Here is a 21043-nt window from a genome sequence, read left to right on the forward strand (position 1 = left end):
TTGGGCTGGCTCACAACATGGCGGGTCTCCAGGCTGAGAACGGCCCTTTTGTGTTCTTTACTGCGATCACCTTGGTAACCAACAACCTCCACTTCATGTCGTCTTTCTTGCTATGGTGCTGCATTTTTTCCTTGAAATGCCTAAAAGAATAGAAGAGCATAAGCAAATAATAACAATCAATTCGGTTTGATCTATGTAAACAGTTTCATATTCACGGAGTTGCTCGCTTACCCACACAAAGGAACCTTGCAATAATCAGGATCGATGCACATGCGGGAATGCAGCTCAAGCATCTGCCACATGCGCTTACACTGAATGCATCCGCCAGGGATGCGTGTCTTGCAACTAGAGAAGTGGCGGACCAATGTCTCAACCCCTTTGCATGCTGGAAAGCCGCAGGACACCTGGCTTGCTTTCAGCACCTTGTCACAAGGCCCAATTGTCCTACACCCATCTTTGCATACGTGCAGCAGAGCCTCCATCGTTTCATACAGCTGCAGGCAGATCTTCTTCTCTTCCATCTTTTTCACCTTCTCTTCCTTTCTCTGCACCAGAATTCAGTTAAAATAATAGCTAGATTTCCATGATCAACTTCTAGAAACAAGGAGTCATATAAAAACAAAAACAAAATCTAGAGACAAGGAATGAACACTCGACCATGCAAACAATGCAGGACCAGAACCATATGTGACCAAGCCTTCTTCCGTAAAGCAATGAATAACATGAAGAATATGGGAGCCTGGACTAAATTCATCAGTATTGTAGCTCCTACATGAGGTCCCAAGCAGAACAATTGACGAAGACGGAACTACTTCCATTTGACATTCCCAACAGATGTACACCTTGACCTAATCGACAATTATCTCAAGTAGACAATGAGAACATAGGATTTAGGGATCCAAAGGAGTTGACCTGGTAGTGCGGGGATGCCATTGCATCCTGACAGTCAGAGTGACACAGATCATTTTTTTAATCAGGTTTCCTAAAACTGTAGACAAATAATACAATTTAAATAGTAAATTTATTTTCTGCAACTATCCACATCTTATTAAGACAAAGTTATATTTGCATAAGATATACTCTTTGAGCCCACTTGGAGAGAGAGAGAGAGAGACACTAGGATAATTTCTTTCGAACCAACTTGGTCTATGTTATTAAACAATTTTAACAGAAGTAGCATAAATTAATCCGAAGAAATATGGGATCCGACTTACAGAATCTGCCTCAACGACTGATTCCAGAAGCTCTTGCTCAAGGGCAGGGTTAGCTTGCTTCATCACCTTCCATCCTTCCGTTCCAGAAATGGTCTTAAAGTCCTTCACTATCCGATGGACGCATATGAGAGAGAGACGTGGTGAATCACACTTCCTGGCTAATTGAAGCACATCAACTGTATTATCAGTGGTAAGCCAGTCCTGCTCCAGGTGGTCTATGCAAACTCTTTTAAGTGATGGAATCGAGAACGAGTGAGACAAAACTAGCAAGTGAAGGACAAACTTCTTCAACTCATCCTTCTCATAGCTGTCCATAGTAATCAAATATAAGACATCTCTTAAGGACTTTAATAAAAACTAACAAGCAGAAAAGCACTGTCTACATATAGAAGAACATAGTGAACTTATTCCAGATGGACTGAAATTGCCAAATCCAAAATTCCGATCTCTTTTAATTTGTCCCAATGCACAAATGAACACATCAGGTTGTTTATTGTCAAAGCTGGTCCAGGAACTCATTCACGTTCAAGGTCTTGGAAACAATACAGCAAATTTATCCACCCAACAATTTTTATGGTACCCAACGGGACCCAAATTTTGTGGACAGACTGACCCCAAAATCCCCAACCCACATTTCAAGTTCAAGCCAATCCGAGCAGGCCAGGTGGCAAAACAAACCATAAAAAAAATCCAGGACTATGAAGAGGGTGCCTGGACCTACATGAGAAGGTCCATTACATCGGAGGTTAAACAATTGAATTTGCTCCTGAACATATGGCCAATCAGGACTTTGACCTCTCTATCCAATAGTCGCAATTGATAACATCATCTTGGAAGTAGGGGCTGATGTGGTCCCGGGGTGTGAAAACCCTATTTGGGTCACTTATGGGCCCACACAAATGTGCAATAACCAAATATTTAAGAATAATGGCAATTCTGTAAATAAACTAAAGTTGCAAGGGGGGAATGGCAATATGGTAAATAACCAGAATTGTAAAGGGGTTACTTTGAAAGTGGATGTCGGTTAGGGCACAATTGTCTTTTCCATATTTTGTCTGTTGACAGAATTGGAAGCAACTATAAGGTATAGGACAAAATAGAATTAATAGAAACGAGAGGGGTATTATGTAAATATAATAGCAAAAACCAACTCACGGCTCATCTTCAACAACAACAAAGCCTTATCCCAACTAAATGGGGTCGGCTACATGGATCCTTGAAAAGACTGAGACAAAAAAAAATAATAATAATAATAAAGGTTAAGAGCACAACAGCATCTGCAGAAAACACCAAAGCCACCTAAAAAGGGTCAGCAACATGTATCGAGGTCCTCTAAGCATTTCTATTCGATACCATGCTAGAGAGGAGCCCCAAACTATGCGAGTCTTTCCTCACTACTTCTCCTAAGGTCATTTTAGGCCTGTCCCCAGCTCTTAAATCCTTTTACTCGATTCAAGTCACTCCTCCGAACTGGAGCATCCAGAGGCCTCCGTAGAAAATGACCATGCCACCTCAAACGACTCTCCAGTAGCTTCTCATGTATAGGGGCACCTCCCAACTCCACTCTAATAAGGTCGTTACTAACTTTATCCTTTCTAATCTTGCCACACATCCATCTCAATATCCTCATCTCCACCACACTTATTTTATCAATATGCTGCTTCTTCACTGCCCAACACTCTGCACCATACATCATGGCAGGTCGAATGACGGTCCTATAAAATTTTCCAGAGTTTTACAGGAATACGCAGATCACACACAATGTCGTTTGCACCTCTCCACTTCAACCATCCTATTTTAATTCTCTGGGAAACGTCATCCTCTATATCGCCTTCTTTATTTATGATAGAGCCCAGGTATTTGAAAGAATCACTTTGACGAACCTCTTTATCCTCTAATATTTACGGCTGATCTTCAACCTTCGACAAAATAAGGAACCAGCGGTAGAAGAAACTGGGTCGAAGAAGAGATCTCCTCCACTATAAGTCGAATTGAGTTGGGGATTTAGGGAGGAAATCGCAACTCACTACTCTCTTAAGGGTCACTAATGGTTTCCATAAACAGCAAACAAATCAAGAGTTCCATAGTTCTGAAACTGAATTCAATGATATCGTTGGCTTCAAATCTGAAACTGAAGTTCAATCACATGATGGAAGGAAGTTCAAGAACCAGGGTTTGGGGGTTTGAGTCACCCAGGAAAGAGATTCCTTTGCCCAAAATCTCGGTCCATATGGATTAAACGTGAATGAGATCGATCCTACTTTCTCAAACCTGTCGATAGGTGTATAGCAGGAAACAAAAAAAAAGATGGCCACAGGAAATTACAGTAAGAAGAAGGAAAGGAGATTGGAAGTAGAACAATATGGAAAAGAAGAAGTCTAAGGGGAAAAGACAGTACCTGAGACGAGAGAGAAGATCAGAAGAGGAGAGGTACGCGCAGATGGCAGTCATCAGTATCAACTCAACAAAGCTTTCATTCAAATCTCTAACCTTGCATTGATTACGAATTATTTTAAAGAAGAAAATAAAGTCTCCTTATTGGAATCGAAAACAGAAAACTGAAAATAGAATCAGAGTTTGACTCAATCTCCTACTGGCTTATGACAACTAACATTATCTAATTGAAATAAAAATTTTGTAATAACTCAATGAAACAACTAGTCTATTCGAGAATAATGAAAAACTAGCAGAGTAAGCCTCAACTTCATCATCATCCTCTAAAGTATAAGTGTTAACAAAACCAGAATTGGATGAATGCTTGAATGATCGATGTGATCAGCCAAGCCTAATATTTATAACTTTAAAAATTACATCATGATGACAAGTATACCCCTGCCATAGCGGCCATACCTAGGCAGTACATAAAAAACATAAGAAACATAAACACCAAAAAGACCAGAATACCCCCACGGTATTCTGGTTTACATTATTCAACACTCCCCCTCAAGTTGGAGCAAAGATGTCGATCATGCCCAACTTGACCATAGTCCGAAATCTCGCCGAGATTCTCGGTTTTTCGAAAAACCGAGTCGAAATGGCAGTCGAGTGTAAAAAATACCATATCTCGCCGAGATCTCAGGTAATTTCTTGTTTCGGGTGACTATGCAAATGACTGAAGAGAAATTGAAAATCTCGGCGAGATCTCGGGTCTCGGGTGGGTTTTTGACCCATTTTAGTTATAAGTTATAAGCCATCTCGACAGAACTCGGCGAGTTCTGTCAAGAGGCCTTTTTATCTCTCAAAGCTCACTTCTTCTCTCAAATCCTCTATTCCCTTCTTTATTTTTTACATGGATTGAAAGCTTTGGAAGGTGATTTTGCTGCCAAACTGAAGATTGAAGCCCACTTTTGCAAGATTGATCAAGTTTTTGCAGGATTTTTGAAAGGTAACCCATTTTCCCTAAATCTATTTTTTTAAAAAAAAATTGATGAAACCTTGGTGGATTCAAGTGATTTTGAGTTATGTTACACAACTTTGGCCGATCTATCACTTGATGGAGGCCGAATTTTTTTTGGGTTATTAAATTTTTTAGGGTTTTTGTCAAATGCCCCCCTGAAAATGCCCATTTGTCCAAATACCCCCTTACAACTTTTCTAATTGCAAACTCCCCCCTACTTTCAAAACTTTGTAGCACTTCGGTCCTTGCCGTTAATTTGAAACGTTAAATGTTAGTTTCAGGGTATCTAATGACCAAAATGCCCTTCTGATAAAAAATCACCAGAATTTAAAAATAAGATGACCAAAATATCCTCATCTTCTCCAAATGGTTTAGGGTTTGAAACTGAAAATCAAACCCTAAACCATTTGGGGAAGATGAACCCTAAAATCAAACCTTCAAAACTAAATCAAACCTCCAAAATTGAAGTTGCAGTGGAGGGCGTATTGATCGACATGATCCTTTTAGACTGAAAACCAAACCTCCAAAACAGAAGGAATTATTTTTCGATAATTTTTTTTTAATTATCAAATTTTTTTCTTTGTTATTTCTGGTATTTCTCCTCTCTTTCTCTCCTTTCCATCTCGATTTTCCAGAAAATAGAATATAGCTTCTTTAATGGCTTTAGCCAATTGAGAACACAAAAGAATCAAAGGTTCTTGATCTCGACATGCCGTTGGAAGTCCGTCTTGGCCAGAATTCCTGCTTCGAAGGTTTGGATTTTGTTCGTTTCCTTTGCTTACTACTGGATTCTGGCCTGATACGCGACGCTCTTCGGTTGGGGTATTTTTCTTTCCCACCTCAACTTCCTCTCTTTTTCCCTCTTTTACTTGGAGGAGTTTCTTGTTCGGAAAATTTGATTTCTTTTAAGTGGGTTTTCCCCTTTAATCGATTTCGTCTGATTTGGAGATCTGGGTTTTTGGAGATTCCATATTGGGTACTCAGATTCTGAGATTCTTGAATTTGGTATCCGAACTTCTCTTTCTTTCTCTGTTCCCGTCCCTTCTTTCCCATTGATTTTTCTTCTATTTTTTTTTTTCAATCCAATTTCTGGATTTGGAGAGTGAATGCGAGTCTTCTTGGTGTTATTGCACTAACAGGGTTTGGATTTTCAACAACTGCACTTGAGGTGGGATTAGGGGTTTGGCAAGGGAAGAAAGCAGCTGTCTTGGATTATCTAGAATTTGGATTTGCAAGGTTTGGATTCTGGAAGAGAAATTCAGGGGTTCAGATGGTCACTAATAATGTTCAGTGGTTGGCTAGGATCAAGGGTTTTGGATTCTGGATATTGTAAGGGCAACGGTAAGCTGATTCGGGTTGTCTGAATGCTTGTTAACCTCTGCACTTGATGCGTCAGAAGTTACAGGCAATATAGCAAGATATTTTTGTGGGGAATTGCAGGAGCCCAGAAGTTATTGTGTGACTAAAGGAGGAGGTCAGGTGGGGTTATGGGTTGCATTTGCTCCGCCCCTCTAGTGATCAGCCTGCTGAGGTCCAGAGAGAGAAAGATTCTAACAAGTCCACAAAACCCTAAAAAATTATCGAAAAATAATTCCTTTGGACAAATGGACATTTTCAGAGAGGTTTGAAATCATTTAGGGTTTTTTCAATTTTCAATTTCAAACCTAAACTATTTGGGGAAGATGAGGGCAATTTGGTCACTTTACTCTTATTTTTTTGTTGGTTTTATCATAAGGGCATTTTGGTCATTAAATCCCCTAAAACTAACCTCTAACATCTCGAACTAACGGATTGGATCAAAGTGTTACAATTTGTTGAAAATAGGGGGGAGTTTACAATTAGAAAGTTGTAAGGGGCATTTGGACAAATGGGGATTTTCAGGGGGGCATTTGACAAAAACCCAATTTTTTATTATAATTTCTGGAAATTAAAATGAATTTTTTCAAAAAAGAAATTAAAAAAAATAGGATAAATACTTATTGTTTGGATGTGATTTTGATATATGTTAGACAAATTTGCATGCTCTACAGTCTCATGGAGTCATTTTTTTTTTCACCCATTAAAAAAAATATATTTTTTTTCAGATTTAATAATAATATTATTAAAATATATATAAAATTAAGGAAAAATACCTGTTTTTGTTGGAAAATTATGCACAACATTTGTACATAATCTCCAACTTCAAATGATGTCAAATACATCATTATGTTATAATATTTTATATTTGAAGGTATAATTATTTTTAATAAAAATTGTAAATATTATTTTTAATTAATAAATAAATACTAGGGTTAGGGAATAAATAAGTGATAGGTATTTGATTGTTCTAGTAGCTTCATATTATGTTTAATAGTTATGAATACAATACTTTAAGTGTTTAATACTTTACTTTAAGTCTTTAATAGTTACTAATACATGTTTTTTTATGTAACAGTGTAAAAAATAAGATATTTCTTACACAATGGGGGATATAGCATGGCTATATGGAGTCCCGATGTCTAAGGATAAAAAGAAGTCAAAGTGTAACTACTGTGGAAAGATTCTAAATTCTGGAGGAGCAACTAGGTTAAAGGAACATTTGTCTGGTATGGGCAAGGATGTTGCCTCATGCCGAAATATTTCGAGCCAAGTGAAACTGGCAATGGCACAAAACTTGAGAGGAGTATAGAGAGGCCGGGTGTAGAGATCCATGGAGGAGTAGGAGATGATACTGAATATAGGCCTACACCTGGTGAGTTCGAATCAGAGGCTGAATGGAGGATTTACCAGCAGACTTTGTCAGAGAGTAGGCAAAGTTTTCATTTTGAGAATATAAGAGCATATAAGCAAGCAAGAGGAGCTGGTAGATCTGGCTCAGCTGCACCAGTGCAACAAGATGAGAGGAGGAGAAGCACTGGCACAAGAGATATCCCACGGCCCCAAGCTCGACCGCAAGCACGTTCCCCAGATACCATTTTTGAGCAGGATCCATCTACCTTTAGGCAACAAGATGCCTTCCAGCCAACCATCCCGCAAGTGTTTGGTGGTAAACAAGAGGAAGCACGAAAAGCCTTCAGCAAGTTCATGCTATACAATGGCATTCCAGCTAATGTAGCACAAGGAACATATTATAATGCATTCCTTGACACTGCAAGGAGGGCTGGCCCAGGATAGAGGGGCCTACACCATATGAGTTATATAATGTATATTTGCCTAAAGAGTACATAGAAGGTCTGAAGCCAAGGTGGGACACATATGGGGTTACTCTTATGGCTGATGGTTGGACTGGACCTACTAGACAGTCCATTATAAATTTCATGGTGAGTTGTAATGGGAAGACTGTCTTCTTGAAATCTGTTGATGCATCAAAGCATATAAAGGATGCATCATACTTGTATAAGCTACTGAGGCAAGTGGTGGAGGAAGATATAGGAGCAAAGAACGTTATCCAAATTGTGACGGATAACAGTTCTAATTTTAAGAAGGCTGGAGAGAAATTGATGAACAAGAAGAGTAAGAGGATCCTCCTCTTTTGGACTTCATGTGCAGCCCATTCTATTGATTTAATGCTGAAGGACCTGGGGAAAAAAGCTTTGGTGGCTGGTGTGGTCAATAGTGCAAGGCAAGTGACCAACTTTGTGTATAACCATGGTTATGTTTTAGCCATGATGAGGGAAAAATGCAAGGGGGATTTAGTGAGGCCTAGTGTCACTCGATTTGCCACCAATTACATTGCATTGAAGAGCTTTCAGACGAAGGTGGTAGGTCTGAGGTCAATGTTTGCAAGTGAACAATGGTTTACTTGGCGAGGTTCTAGGACAGAAGAAGGGAAGGTAGCACAACAGACCATTGCAAGTGATTAATTTTGGAAGGACTTGTATAAAGTTGTTGCCATATTAGAGCCAGTGGTGGCAGTAGTAAGGATGGTTGACACGGAGAAGAAGCCTACCTTGCCCCACATATATGCTGCCCTGGAGAAGATGAAGGAAATGGTCCGAGCTGCAATACCCCGAAGTGCTCGGTCATATATTAACATCATTGATGAGCGGTGGGAGAAGCACTTGAGTCATCCATTGCATAATGCTGGTGAGTTCAACACTTCAACATACTTTAAACTTTATATGAGTTTTTACATTTACATATTCAAAACTCAAAAGTATTAAATCACTAACAAGTTATATTTGTGGTTTCCCCTTGACTAGCCTACTATTTGAATCCAAAGTACCAGTACTCGCATAATCTTGGGCTATACACAGATTTGTTACTGGCAGTTGAAACTGTTATTGAGAAATTGGAGTCCAATGCCAAGATACAATCTGACTGCAATGATGAGGTGAGAGTATGAAACTTTGGTACTTTGGTAGTAAGTAAAGGAATGTAATTACTAAATAGAAAATACTAATGCCTCTAACAATGTTTAATATTTCAAATGAAAATAGATCAAATTCTTCAGAGAGGCCTCAATAAGTTTCAGTCGAAAAGCTGCAATGGAGGGTAGACAAAAGTCAGACCCTGGTAGGTGGCAATGTGGCATGACATTATATTTATGAATTATAATTTTATCCCTTTAGAATGCACATATTCTTAATATTCTATGTTTATAATGCAACTGACCGGTGGGTGCTTTATGGTACAAGTTCCCCCAACCTGAGGAAGGTAGCAGTCAAAGCGCTCTCACAAACTTGTTCATCCTCTGGGGGCGAGTGCAACTGGAGTACATTCGCATTGATACACTTTAAGAGGCGGAACAGATTGGGTAGTCAGCGACTGGAGCAGCTGATATATGTGCATTATAATATGAGACTAAGGATGAGGCACATACGTGAAGAATTTGAGAACAATGACAGATCCCATCGAGCTAGCCAACATATTCCAGGAGGACTCTGATGATGATGAGGATCCCCTATTCCAGTGGGTGAGGGATCGTGGTGCACCAGAGATGGATGAGCCTGGAGGTAGGCCCGACTCCACTATTGCGTCCGTAACCGGTACAGATGTTGATGACTATATATCGCAAGAGGGGCGTGCACATTCAGAGTCACCGAGACCTTTTAAGGATGCAACAGGAACTGCTCCTGATGATGATGATGGTGATGGTGATGGTGATGACCCTACTGGTGGTGATGACCCTACTGGTGGTGATGCTGGTGGTAGTGGTGGTGGTGGCATGCAAAGTGGTGGTTATTATGATAGTCATGAGGGGATGCGCGAGCAATACCAGCATGATGTGGGAACGTAGGAGGACCCTGTGCGTTTCACAGGTGAGTCTCAGTTTACACATGCCACACAAGATCAAGACCATGGTGGCTACAACAAAACGTATAAGAGAAGGACGGGTCGTAAACACAACCAACCATAGTATGATGACACGAGTATGAACACCATGCTAGCAAGTTTTGGAAGCATGAGTATGGATACTGATAGTGAGCATCAGTCGTGGCAATCATATCAACCTCATAATCACTATGATTATGGCCAACAGAGCACCGGTTCTGAATATAGTGCCTATGGTCAGTTTGGCCAGTCAACACATGAGTATGACTATCAAAGCAGTGGGTCTGGCATTGGGTCCAGCATTCCCAGTCCCATACATTCCTCAATATGACAGTAGCATAAGCAGTGGATCTAACACTTTATGGCAACGGTCTAACGCCACTGTGCAACAGCTATACCCTAGGATAGGGGTCTTGAGATATGTGGATGAGAACTCTTATATGAATGTTGTGGAGAACTATATGCAACAGTGGAACAACAATATGTCATGGGAAGACTATGTGGGACAAATGGGGAATGAATATGTGATTCAATCTCATTTTATGTGATGATAGTTGTAACTTGTAACATTGTTAAGCTTGAGCAATTTGATGTATCACTTATTCACTTTAACATTTGTAATGCTTATTAAGTTGTTTTCCTATTGATTGAATGTTTTGTTTGAGTCCTATATACATAAATTATGTCATTAATGTATATAATATGCTATTTTAATACGTCGTCGCCTACCAACTAAGGGTCCGATGTAAAAGTCCTATTTAGACTTTATTTTTGCAAAATCTGATAATGCCATTGGGTTTAAATGGCCTAAAATAGGCTGTATACCGATTTTCTGACCCAAAAGAGGTCTAAAACCCATCGAGATGGGCTTCCGAGTCGGAAAAAAAAAAAATACACAAACTCACCGAGATCTCAGCAAAATCTCGGCTCAACTCGGTTTTGGGCTGGGCCGAGATGGCTCCGAGACCTGAGTTTTCAAACCTTGAACTTGACTAGATTAGGATGAAATAACTTTCCAGGCAATCCCTTGGTGAAGATATCAGCAAGTTGATTAGTAGATGTCACAAAGGGAATACAAATCGGCCCATCTTCTAACTTCTCCTTGATGAAATGCCTATCCACCTCAACATGCTTGGTACGGTCATGCTGTACTGGGTTGTGTGCTATGCTGATTGCAGCCTTGTTGTCACAGTACAACATCATAGGAGGACGAATAGGGACACCAAGGTCTTGTAGCAAACCTTTGAGCCAGAGTAACTCATAAATACCTTGTGCCATAGCTCGAAACTCAGCTTCGATACTAGAACGAGCAACTACATTTTGCTTCTTACTACGCCATGTGACAAGATTTCCACCTACGAAGGAGCAATACCCAGAAATAGACTTACGATCCGCAAAACCTGCCCAATTAGCATCAGTGTATGCCTCTATACGTAGGTGACCATGTGCAGACAGAAGAATGCCTTTTCCAGGAGCTGACTTCAGATAGTGCAAAATACGAAGAACAACCTCCATATGAGAAGAGTAGGGATCATACATAAACTGACTCACAGTACTCACGGCAACAACAATGTCAGGACGAGTGTGTGAGAGATAAATCAGCTTCCCTACAAGTCTTTGGTACCGGCCTTTATCAACAGGCTCACCCTCTTTTTCCTTGAGCCGAACAATAGGATCCATAGGAGTATCTGAAGGATGACAGCCTAACAACCCGGTTTCAGCCAATAAGTCTAGGACATACTTCCTTTGGGAGAGAAAAATACCTTTAGACGATCTGGCCACCTCAATCCCAAGAAAGTATCTTAGTTTCCCTAGATCTTTAATCTCAAATTATTGTCCAAGGAAGGTCTTCAATCGCCTGATTTCATCACCATCATTGCCAGTAACCACTATGTCATCAACGTAGACTATAAGAACAGTGAGTTTTTCACCAACCCTCTTTATAAAGAGTGTGTGATCTGCATTACTCTGTTTATAGCCCACAGAAATCATGGCCTTATGGAACTGGCCAAACCATGCTCGAGGTGACTTCTTCAGCCCATATAGTGCACGCTTCAACCTACACACTTTTCCTTGGTTTTTGTCACAAGAGAACCCTGGTGGAATGTCCATATACACCTCCTCATCCAGTGCTCCATTTAGGAAGGCATTTTTCACATCTAGCTACTGCAAATCCCATCCAAGGTTTACTGCACAGGATAATAACATACAAACAGTATTTAGCTTCGCAACAGGTGCAAAGGTTTCCTGGTAATCAATGCCGTATGTCTGAGTGAACCCCTTAGCCATGAGTCGTGCCTTATACCTATCCACAGTGCCATCCACCTTCTGTTTCACCACAAACACCGATTTACATCCAACGGTTTTCTTCCCAGGTGGAAGAACCACAAGCTCCCATGTATTATTTTTCTTCAAGGCCTCCATTTCTTCCATCATTGCTGCCTTCCACTTTCCATCTGATAGAGCTTCCTGCCAATTGTTAGGAATACGAACAGAATAAAGGGAATAAACAAAAGCACGAAAGGATGGGGAAAGGGAGTCATAAGAAACAACATGAGATATGGGATGCTGAGTGCAAGTCCTGACACCTTTGCAAAGAGCAATAGGTAACTCAGGAGAAGGAACATTACTAGGTAGAGAGGCATGTTCTGGATTCGGGTTCGGCAATTGGATGGGTACTGGAGCAACAGTTGATTGAAACTGCTTATGTTTCCTTGCATAGGTCTTCACAGTACTATCATCAATCCTCCTCTGAAATTCACTAATTGTCCTCTGGACAGGAGTCTGGACTGGGGTAGTTTGCTCACCCTGAATAGAGATAGTCTCTCCCTGTATAGGGACCTCTCCCCCTGACTCAGGGGGGGACTAGGAGCAGGCCGAACTAGTTCAGACTCATTGTAAACAGACTGAAATAGAGGTGGAGAGTCAATAATCAGCACATCTTCACTAATACTCTCCCCCTGAAGAGGTGGGGACACATAATATGACACTCTCATGAAAGACGACATCCATGCTAACAAAGTCCAGCGGGATGGAGGGCAATAACATTTGTACCCCTTCTGTGTAGCAGAGTAACCTAAGAAAATGCAGCGGAGACTACGTGGTTCAAGTTTACCAGGGGACCTTGTATCCCTGGCATAACAAACGCAGCCAAATACCTTAGGTGGGACTATAAAGGAAGAAGGGTCAAGTAATAACTCAATAGGGGGTCTAGAATTCAGAACCCGACTGGGCAGCCTATTAATTAAATAGGCCGCAGTAAGGACAACATCCCCCCAATAAAGGAAAGGGACATTGCGAGTAAACAGAAGAGCTTTAGCTACCTTCAGGAGGTGGCGGTTTTTCCTCTCAGCCACAACATTTTGGGCTGGAGTGTCAACACAGCTGGTCTGATGGAGGATTCCATGGGCAATAAGGTATTTTTGGAACTGACCTTCCATATACTCTGTCCCATTGTCACTCCTCAAAGGTCTTAACCAACTGGTGAAAATGCTGAAAACATGAAAAAAATTCATTTTTTGTGTGCATAAGGTAGACCCAAGTAAACCCAGAATAGCAGTCAATAAAAGTTACATACCACCGATAACCAGAAAGGGAAAATTTTCTACTAGGACCCCACACATCAATATCAACAACATGAGATAAGGAAGAAGATCTTTTATTAGAAATGGGATAATTTGAACGTGTTTGTTTAGCCAAGACACAAGGCTCACAAAAAAAATCTTCCTTTTTACAATCTTTAACTAATGCTGGAAATAAAGTGGATAAAGTACCTAAAGGGGGATGTCCTAGCCTAGAGTGCCATTTGTGTAATTCAGAAGAGAAAGATGTCGGGTGACAGAGCCTAGAAGGTAAAGCCTGGGTAGATGTAGGGTCTCCATCAAGCAGGTACAATCCGCCATGCACTTTACCCGATCCAATCGTCTTCTCCGAGTCCAGTTCCTGAAAAACACAATGAGTGGGAAAAAATGTCACTTTACAATTCAGGGATTTGGTGATACTGCTAATGGAAAGAAGGTTAGTGGTAAACTTGGGAATATACAACATAGATGACAGTGTAAGAGAAGGAGAACATCCAATGGATCTTTTCCCTGAGATGGAGGAGAGGGACCCATCAATAATTTTGACTTTATCTTTACCTGAAGCAGGAAAATATGTATTAAAAAGGCTGGAAGAACCTGTCATGTGATCAGTAGCATCGGAGTCTATAATCCAAGGAGTGGAGACTACTGATGCACAATGACCAGCAAAGGAAATACCTGTACGGATAAAGAAGAAACCTGAATTGGCAGTAGATGTAATAAAGGCAGTGGATGTGTTCAACAGACGCCAAAGAGCCTGGAGTTCTTCCTGGGAGAAACCAATGTCAGCAGTGGGAGCTGGAGCTACACTTTCAGCGTGATTAGCTTTGTTTTTATATTAGCACGACCACGTTTGGCCTCAAAATCAGCAGGCTTCCCATGTAATTTCCAACACTGAGCCTTAATGTGATATGGCTTGTGACAATGATACACTTCACAGGCTCTTTGGCAGTAGCAATAGCAGCAGCAGCAACACTGTCAGAAGAAGGATCTGGGGTAGAGCCAGTAGTCTGTAAGGCTGATCTCTCAACTTTAGGAGTAATCATCATGGTAGCCCTTTGTGTCTCTTCACTGTGAATATAAGAAAAGGTCTCCTCTAAAGTGGGGAAAGGAACCCAACCAAGAACTTGCACCCGAATAGGATCATAATCATCATTAAGGCCAACCAGGAAATCATAGACCCGAAACTGATCAAAATAAGAGTGATAGGCAGTAATGTCAGCAGTAGTAGTAGGTTGAAATCGAGCATACTGATCCAATTGTTGCCATAAACACTTGAGGGCAGCATAGTATTTAGTGACAGACATCTCCTTCTAAGTAGTATTTTGGAGTGTTTTCTTGATTTCATAAACCTGAGCACCATTACCTGAACGACCATAAGTTCCCTTGACAGCAGTCCATATCTGAGTAGCAGTGTCAAGGAGGAGATATTGACTAGAGAGGTCAGTGGTCATAGAATTCAGAACAAATGACATCACCATAGCATCTTTGGCAGCCCATTTAGTACGGGCAGCACTTTCTTCAGTAGGCTGTTTGGTGGTGCCAGTAAGATGGCCAGTGAGTCCCCTACCAACCACGGTCAAGGATAAGGATCTGGCCCAAATTAAATAATTCGTTCCATCAAGCTTAATGGCAGCAGCATAGGGAAGAAAGTCATTCCTAGTCTGACCATCTCCTCCAGAAGTAGCAGTAGTCATCTCTGAGTCACCCATAATTCAGCCAGGCAGAAATCGATCCACTAATTTAAAAATATCTGATCTTCAAAAAGCTGTAGCAGATGAGGCTGATAATCAGGTTGAGTGTATCAATGTGATAAGGGAACTGTCCCTCAAAAAATCTCCCCAAGCAAGTAGCCCAAAACCTAAAATCGATATGGTGTCAAGGTTTTGAAAAACCCTGACAGTTGAGACCGATAAAGGGAAAAGAGGGGCTAGAACTTGTGGGTCTTCAGTATTTGATGATGTAGCTGTGATAGATGCTGTCCAGAGGCCTACCAGTAGTGCTCCAAGGTGAACAATCAACCTCCCAAGTCGATAGGGTTGATTTTCAAAAAATAAGAGCAGTCCAAAAATCGCAGAGAATAAAGACAGCATCTATCGTGAACAGAAATTAGGGCATACAATGTGAGGTGAGATGGAGGGCAGCAACTAGATCATAATGGGATCACCTCATTAGTGCTGCCCTTGAAGGATGAAGAGAACCAAGGAAGGGAGAAGAAGAGAAAGAAGAGAAATATCGATGGAGCAGGGTAGAAGAGAAGATCGATGGAGGGGGGGAAGGTTTTGCAAACCCTAGATCAGAGAAGAAGGCTCTGATACCATGTTAACAAAACCAGAATTGGATGAATGCTTGAATGATCGATGTGATCAGCCAGGCCTAATATTTATAACTTTAAAAATTACATCATGATGACAAGTATACCCCTGCCATAGCCGACATAGCTAGGCAGTACATAAAAAACATAAGAAACATAAAAATAAACACCCAAAAGACCAGAATACCCCCACGGTATTCTGGTTTACATATCATCATCCCTCTTTGTTGGTTGTTTCTCTGCCACATTCACGGGACAAGACTTATAGGGACAGTTGTTGTTGAAGTGACCCTTCTCACCACAATTACGACACACGATGTTCTTCAACCGATCATTGCATCTGATAATCTCTGACTTCATTTCTTCAATCCGTGGTGGAGGTCTATAAACTGAAGTAGTTTTTAAGCATATTCTTCAAATAACTGCACTTTGCTTCAGCTGTCTTGGCATAAGCTGTTGCCACTTCAACAGACCTAAAATCAGTGTTAGCTAACTCTAGTCGAATCTCAGTACTTAGCCCGCTGATATATCTTATAATCCATTGCTGGTTTGTCTCCTGAAGTCAGCACCATGAAGATAATTTGTGGACCTCTATCGTGTAAGTATCTACATCTTTGTTGCCTTATTGAAAATTGATCTTCTCATAATTAGGAGGAACAAACTTCTCGTTCAGAATCTGCTTCATGACCTCCCAATTAGTAACAGGTCCAAGGCGCTTGCTAAGCCTCGAATGTAGTACGCCATCCCACCATGAACATGCTACCCAATAAACTTGGTGAGGATGAGTTCACATTTTTTCTTGTCCGAAAAGGATTTATAAGCGAAAAGCATTTAAACTTGGTAAGCCAATCAAGAAAATTTTCTGGCCCGTTTTCACCACTGAACTTTGGAACCTCAACCTTGATGCCATAGTTCCTGTTGGAAAATTTCCATATGATATCCTAGGGTATAGCTGGATTAAGTTGCTGCCTTTGAGGTGTATCTTCGATTTGTATGGTATGAAACTGAGGAGCTGGCATAAACAGTCCTACTTCATCTTGTTTCTCGGCCCTCTCCATAAAGGCAAAAATCTCAATGAGAACGCCTTAAGTTTCTTCAATGAATTTTTCAAGCTTGGCATCGGTCCTATCAAGCCCGACTTCTCAGTCTTCTGCTGATTGTCAGCTAGTTCCCAATATACTTGTGCAACTCGGGGTTGGTGATGTGACCTGTCATGGTGTTAGTAATTGCCATGAATTTCGTCTCTGATACCAATTGATGCAATCTGGGGTTGCGAACATCCAGCTTGGATCGCAAATGGGCCCACTTTAAACAATTAAAATCCTAGTACAAGAAGCAATGGCAATCTTGTAATAAACCAGAACTTTTAAGGGGCGATTTGGTAGCTAAACAGGGAAGGGCACAAGTGAGAATTGTATTTAACTAGGGGTAGATTTGGAAGTGTTTGTAAACTGTGGAAAAATGAGAATAAAAGAAGGGAAGGGTACTTTTGGAAAAGCAGAAATAAGGGTTTGTAAACAAACCCACGATCTGATTTTGAGGTTGTCTTCAACCTCAAGACTTCTCAGCCATACACAAAACCAGAGATTCCAGTGGCAGAAACAATTAACGCTGTCCGTTTTTGTGATTACATAGTTTTAGATCAACCACTTTCTATGTCATATAATCTTAATGGAGCCAACATAACAATAAGGTATGGCGATTCCTCACTCCTACACCTTCCATAGATATTTTACTGTGTAGCAACAGAAGTACTTGATTATTGGCAACCATAATATATGCTATATTATACAGTACCATACATGTGTTTGTTTTGAAGAAAATGAAACCTATACCTAAGCAATTAGCATACTGTCTCTAAATTTTTTACCGTCCACCCACTGCACCTTATTGATGAGACCAACATCGTATGTATAATCTTGAGAAGATGGCCTAATCTGTGAAATGATTACCCGTCGAAGGTTCTACTGTATCTTCAAAGATCCAAGATCGTTCAATATGTCGTTCAGGAATTGCTCAATCCAAGAGCTGACCCACCCGTAAGTGATCCTGGTAGATCTGAGCGCTCCATTTGCAGAGTAAGAGGATAAGATCACTTGAGGACAACCTCAAGCCAATTACATTTCCTCTTGAGCACAGGATAACTAAAATTAATGAAAGTACACTGGTGACACCAATAATGACCAAAATAAGTCTGAAAATATGCATAAATGTTTCTTATTTGTATCATGATCATATTCCATTGACTGATAGAATTTAAGACTGACTGAAATTAAATAAATATGGCCAACAGACATACCAGGAGGAGTATAGGAAACGAATAAATAAATGAACAGCTTCGGAAGGTACACCTGTAACCTTGATATAATGAATACCATCCTTAACTTTTGCTTGCAGCACAAAGTTCCTCAAAACAGGGGATGCCACACCCTGCACATCAAAGAGCCATAACTAAATGTCCGTGTCACCCTTTACTATATATATATATGATTATGGTGGGGTACTGTTGTTCAAACTCTAAATGTAGATCTAACCAATTATCTGTAGAAAGCCACATATTTTCTTGTACCTTGAGGGATTAAAAAGCATTTGTACCTTTAACTCACTAGTGCAAGATAACCCTTTACTGAATCCCAACCCCCCAAAAAATGTACGGTTGATAGACCATGTGGATGCATATGATTTTGTTCTCTGAATCTTCTTAGAATTCAGAATATCTGAAGAAATAGTTAACTGTCATAATCATGATCTATCACTGTTAATTCATAAGAGAAATTTTGAGAGAAGTTTTTTTTCTTTGAAAAAACCTATGAAAGCTAGTTGGCAGAAGCTTAAGGTTGTTTGCTCACCAGAACACTAGAATGGGCTGGAAAGATGGCATTGTACTCTGTGAGAATATGGACATCTGCCCTGTATCCCTCCTTAAAAAGCTTGTCCCATGTATCTCTTGTTTCTTTTGGAACATAACTACAATTGTCAAGCTGCTTGCGAAAATTGGTTCTACTTCTACAGTTTGCACTAGGAAGAGGAGGTGGAAGGGGGATATTACTTATATGGCATTGAGAAGATGTGAAAGCTTCCAGAATAGGTAAAAAATCAGCCGGAGTTTCTTCCTCTATCTGTATACCCAAAGAGTTCTTAAATGAATTGCCAATTGAGGATACCCAGGACGAATCGAGTTCTGACTGTGACATCAATTCCTGATGTTCACTGGTTTCTATCCCCCGAAATCTGCACAGAAAGAAGAAAGAGATCTGAGATTAATTAGATCAATTACATAAGCATATGAAAGTTTGAATCCACAATCAAACTCTTGCAAATGTTGAAATATAAAGATTGCTGGCACTGTATCTCTAAATTTTCCCAATGGATGACCCAATTTTTCATATGAGCTAAAGTACACAAGTTGCTGCTGAATTTAAAGCAAGGGCACAGAAACAGATTCAAAAACTTATGGTTTCAAACAGGAAAAACATCAAAATTATAAATCCTATTGATGCCTTCTTCACAATTAGCAGTTTTGGAGGTTGTCTTAAAGAAGTAACTCTGGGGTTCCTTGCTCTACGTCTCTAGCTGGGCCTTTGAGAAGGAATGGTCGGTTTGTTAGTCTTAATCCAGTGATTGGCCTTACTCCAAGCGATATCCGAAGCATGGTTCGCTTAGCTAATTTAGCGGGATCTTATTTGACAACTTCATTCCAGACTAACAAATTCTATGGAATCAGAACTTATCGCAAAAAGAGGCATAACCTGATAGTTTCCATCATTTTTGAAAAGAGCAGCAGAATAATAAAAAAACAGAAGTTTGATCATCCTAACATCCATGAACATGAAACTAAAATTGGAAGAAAATTATATAAAATAGACTGATTACTAAAGTTTTTTATCTTTACTACATTCACAACAAGATTACTGTGCTATGAAAATAACTCATAAAAAGAGATCTTTTATTGAAAAAGTTGTCAAACGCCCAAAAATTTTATATCAAAAGAAATAGAAAAATTAAATGAATGTACAGATTAAGAGCCAGTCTAGCAACATTTCACAAACATTCCAGGAACATTTACAAAAGAGCGTCAATTTTAACAGAAACCAAAGCCACATCGATCATAGATAAAATCCTTGAAGATTGAGAAATAAGAGTAGGCCTGAGGCTCTCTTAATATTTCCAACCTTTTCAACAACAGAAAAGTTAAAAGAACACAAGGAACTATTTCGACCTTTCAGGTACAATCAATGTTTGAAATTATGGATTTTGGAGGGATTTCAACCCCTGCAAAAACCAAAATATTTCTGTCAAATTTTGTAACTTTCAACATGTAAAGTTTAGTAGTCACTTTGTTTTGATTCTTGTTGAAACTGAAATATTTTGTAAATGTCTAAATTTGGAACCATGTGTACAATATAATTATATAATAGGGGGCTATCACATGCATCTAAGATCGGTAAGCACAGTTGTAGAGGGAAGAGAATAAAACATAAGTATTAGATTTAATACTTTATAGTACTAAAAAAGTGACTAGATTGTCATAGAAACCCATGTGGTTATGAAATCTTCATTAAAAGAAAGGAAAGAGAATCTCACAGCTAGAAGAAGACTTCACAAGCTTTCCAAATTTAATAGCTCTACAACTTCTTGCTGTCTCATCTGATTGTCAGCATCTTACTAACAAACAAAGCACATACCTTAGCGAACCCCCGCAACACCTAAGGCAGATAACCCAAAAACAAATAAAAAAAAATTGTAAGAAAATCATTATATAAATTAAAGAGAAGACACTAGAAACTCCATAAACTTTTCAAATCATTCACAAATTTGTGTTTTCATAAATCCTAGTAAAGGAACTGTTTGGAATGTAACAACTACTGAATTTATTCCACACGACCACAACTTGGACGAAAGGTCGCAGATATTTTATCTCCAAAACTACTAAACCTGAAAAGATTAAAAAATTGATACAAATATAATCAACAAAGCACAGGAGAAGTCATTAGAAACCACAAACTCCACCAGTCATCCAAAACCCTACTAATCACTCCTCTCCCGTAACTGATTAATTAAACAACAAAAATCAATCTAAAGCAGTAACACCTGAAACGGAATCAAAATTCACAAGAAAAGAGAGTTAAATAAAAAAAAAACAAAAAAAAAAAAAAAACACATTAAACAGGCGAAAAGATGTTTAAAATTTGCCAAATTCTTCAAAAGAGGACAGAGGAATTACCTGGATCATATCATGTCGACGTTATCGAACCGTAGTGAAATTTCCATCTTCTTCCATGGA

General features: G+C 39.7%; 1 protein-coding gene across 1 annotated transcript; it reads right to left on the reverse strand.

Moving 5' to 3' along the window:
• Positions 1 to 10: 10 nt before the first annotated feature.
• Positions 11 to 18953, reverse strand: LOC122668670 (BTB/POZ and TAZ domain-containing protein 3). The gene is made up of 5 exons (XM_043865206.1): positions 18609 to 18953; positions 18059 to 18189; positions 1215 to 1521; positions 232 to 545; positions 11 to 140 (listed from the first exon to the last, which is right to left on the reverse strand). The coding sequence occupies exons 1-5, from the start codon at positions 18951 to 18953 to the stop codon at positions 11 to 13; spliced, it is 1227 nt and encodes a 408-aa protein (XP_043721141.1).
• Positions 18954 to 21043: the final 2090 nt, after the last annotated feature.

This window comes from Telopea speciosissima, chromosome 7 (assembly GCF_018873765.1).
Source record: "Telopea speciosissima isolate NSW1024214 ecotype Mountain lineage chromosome 7, Tspe_v1, whole genome shotgun sequence".
Lineage (NCBI taxonomy): Eukaryota > Viridiplantae > Streptophyta > Magnoliopsida > Proteales > Proteaceae > Telopea > Telopea speciosissima.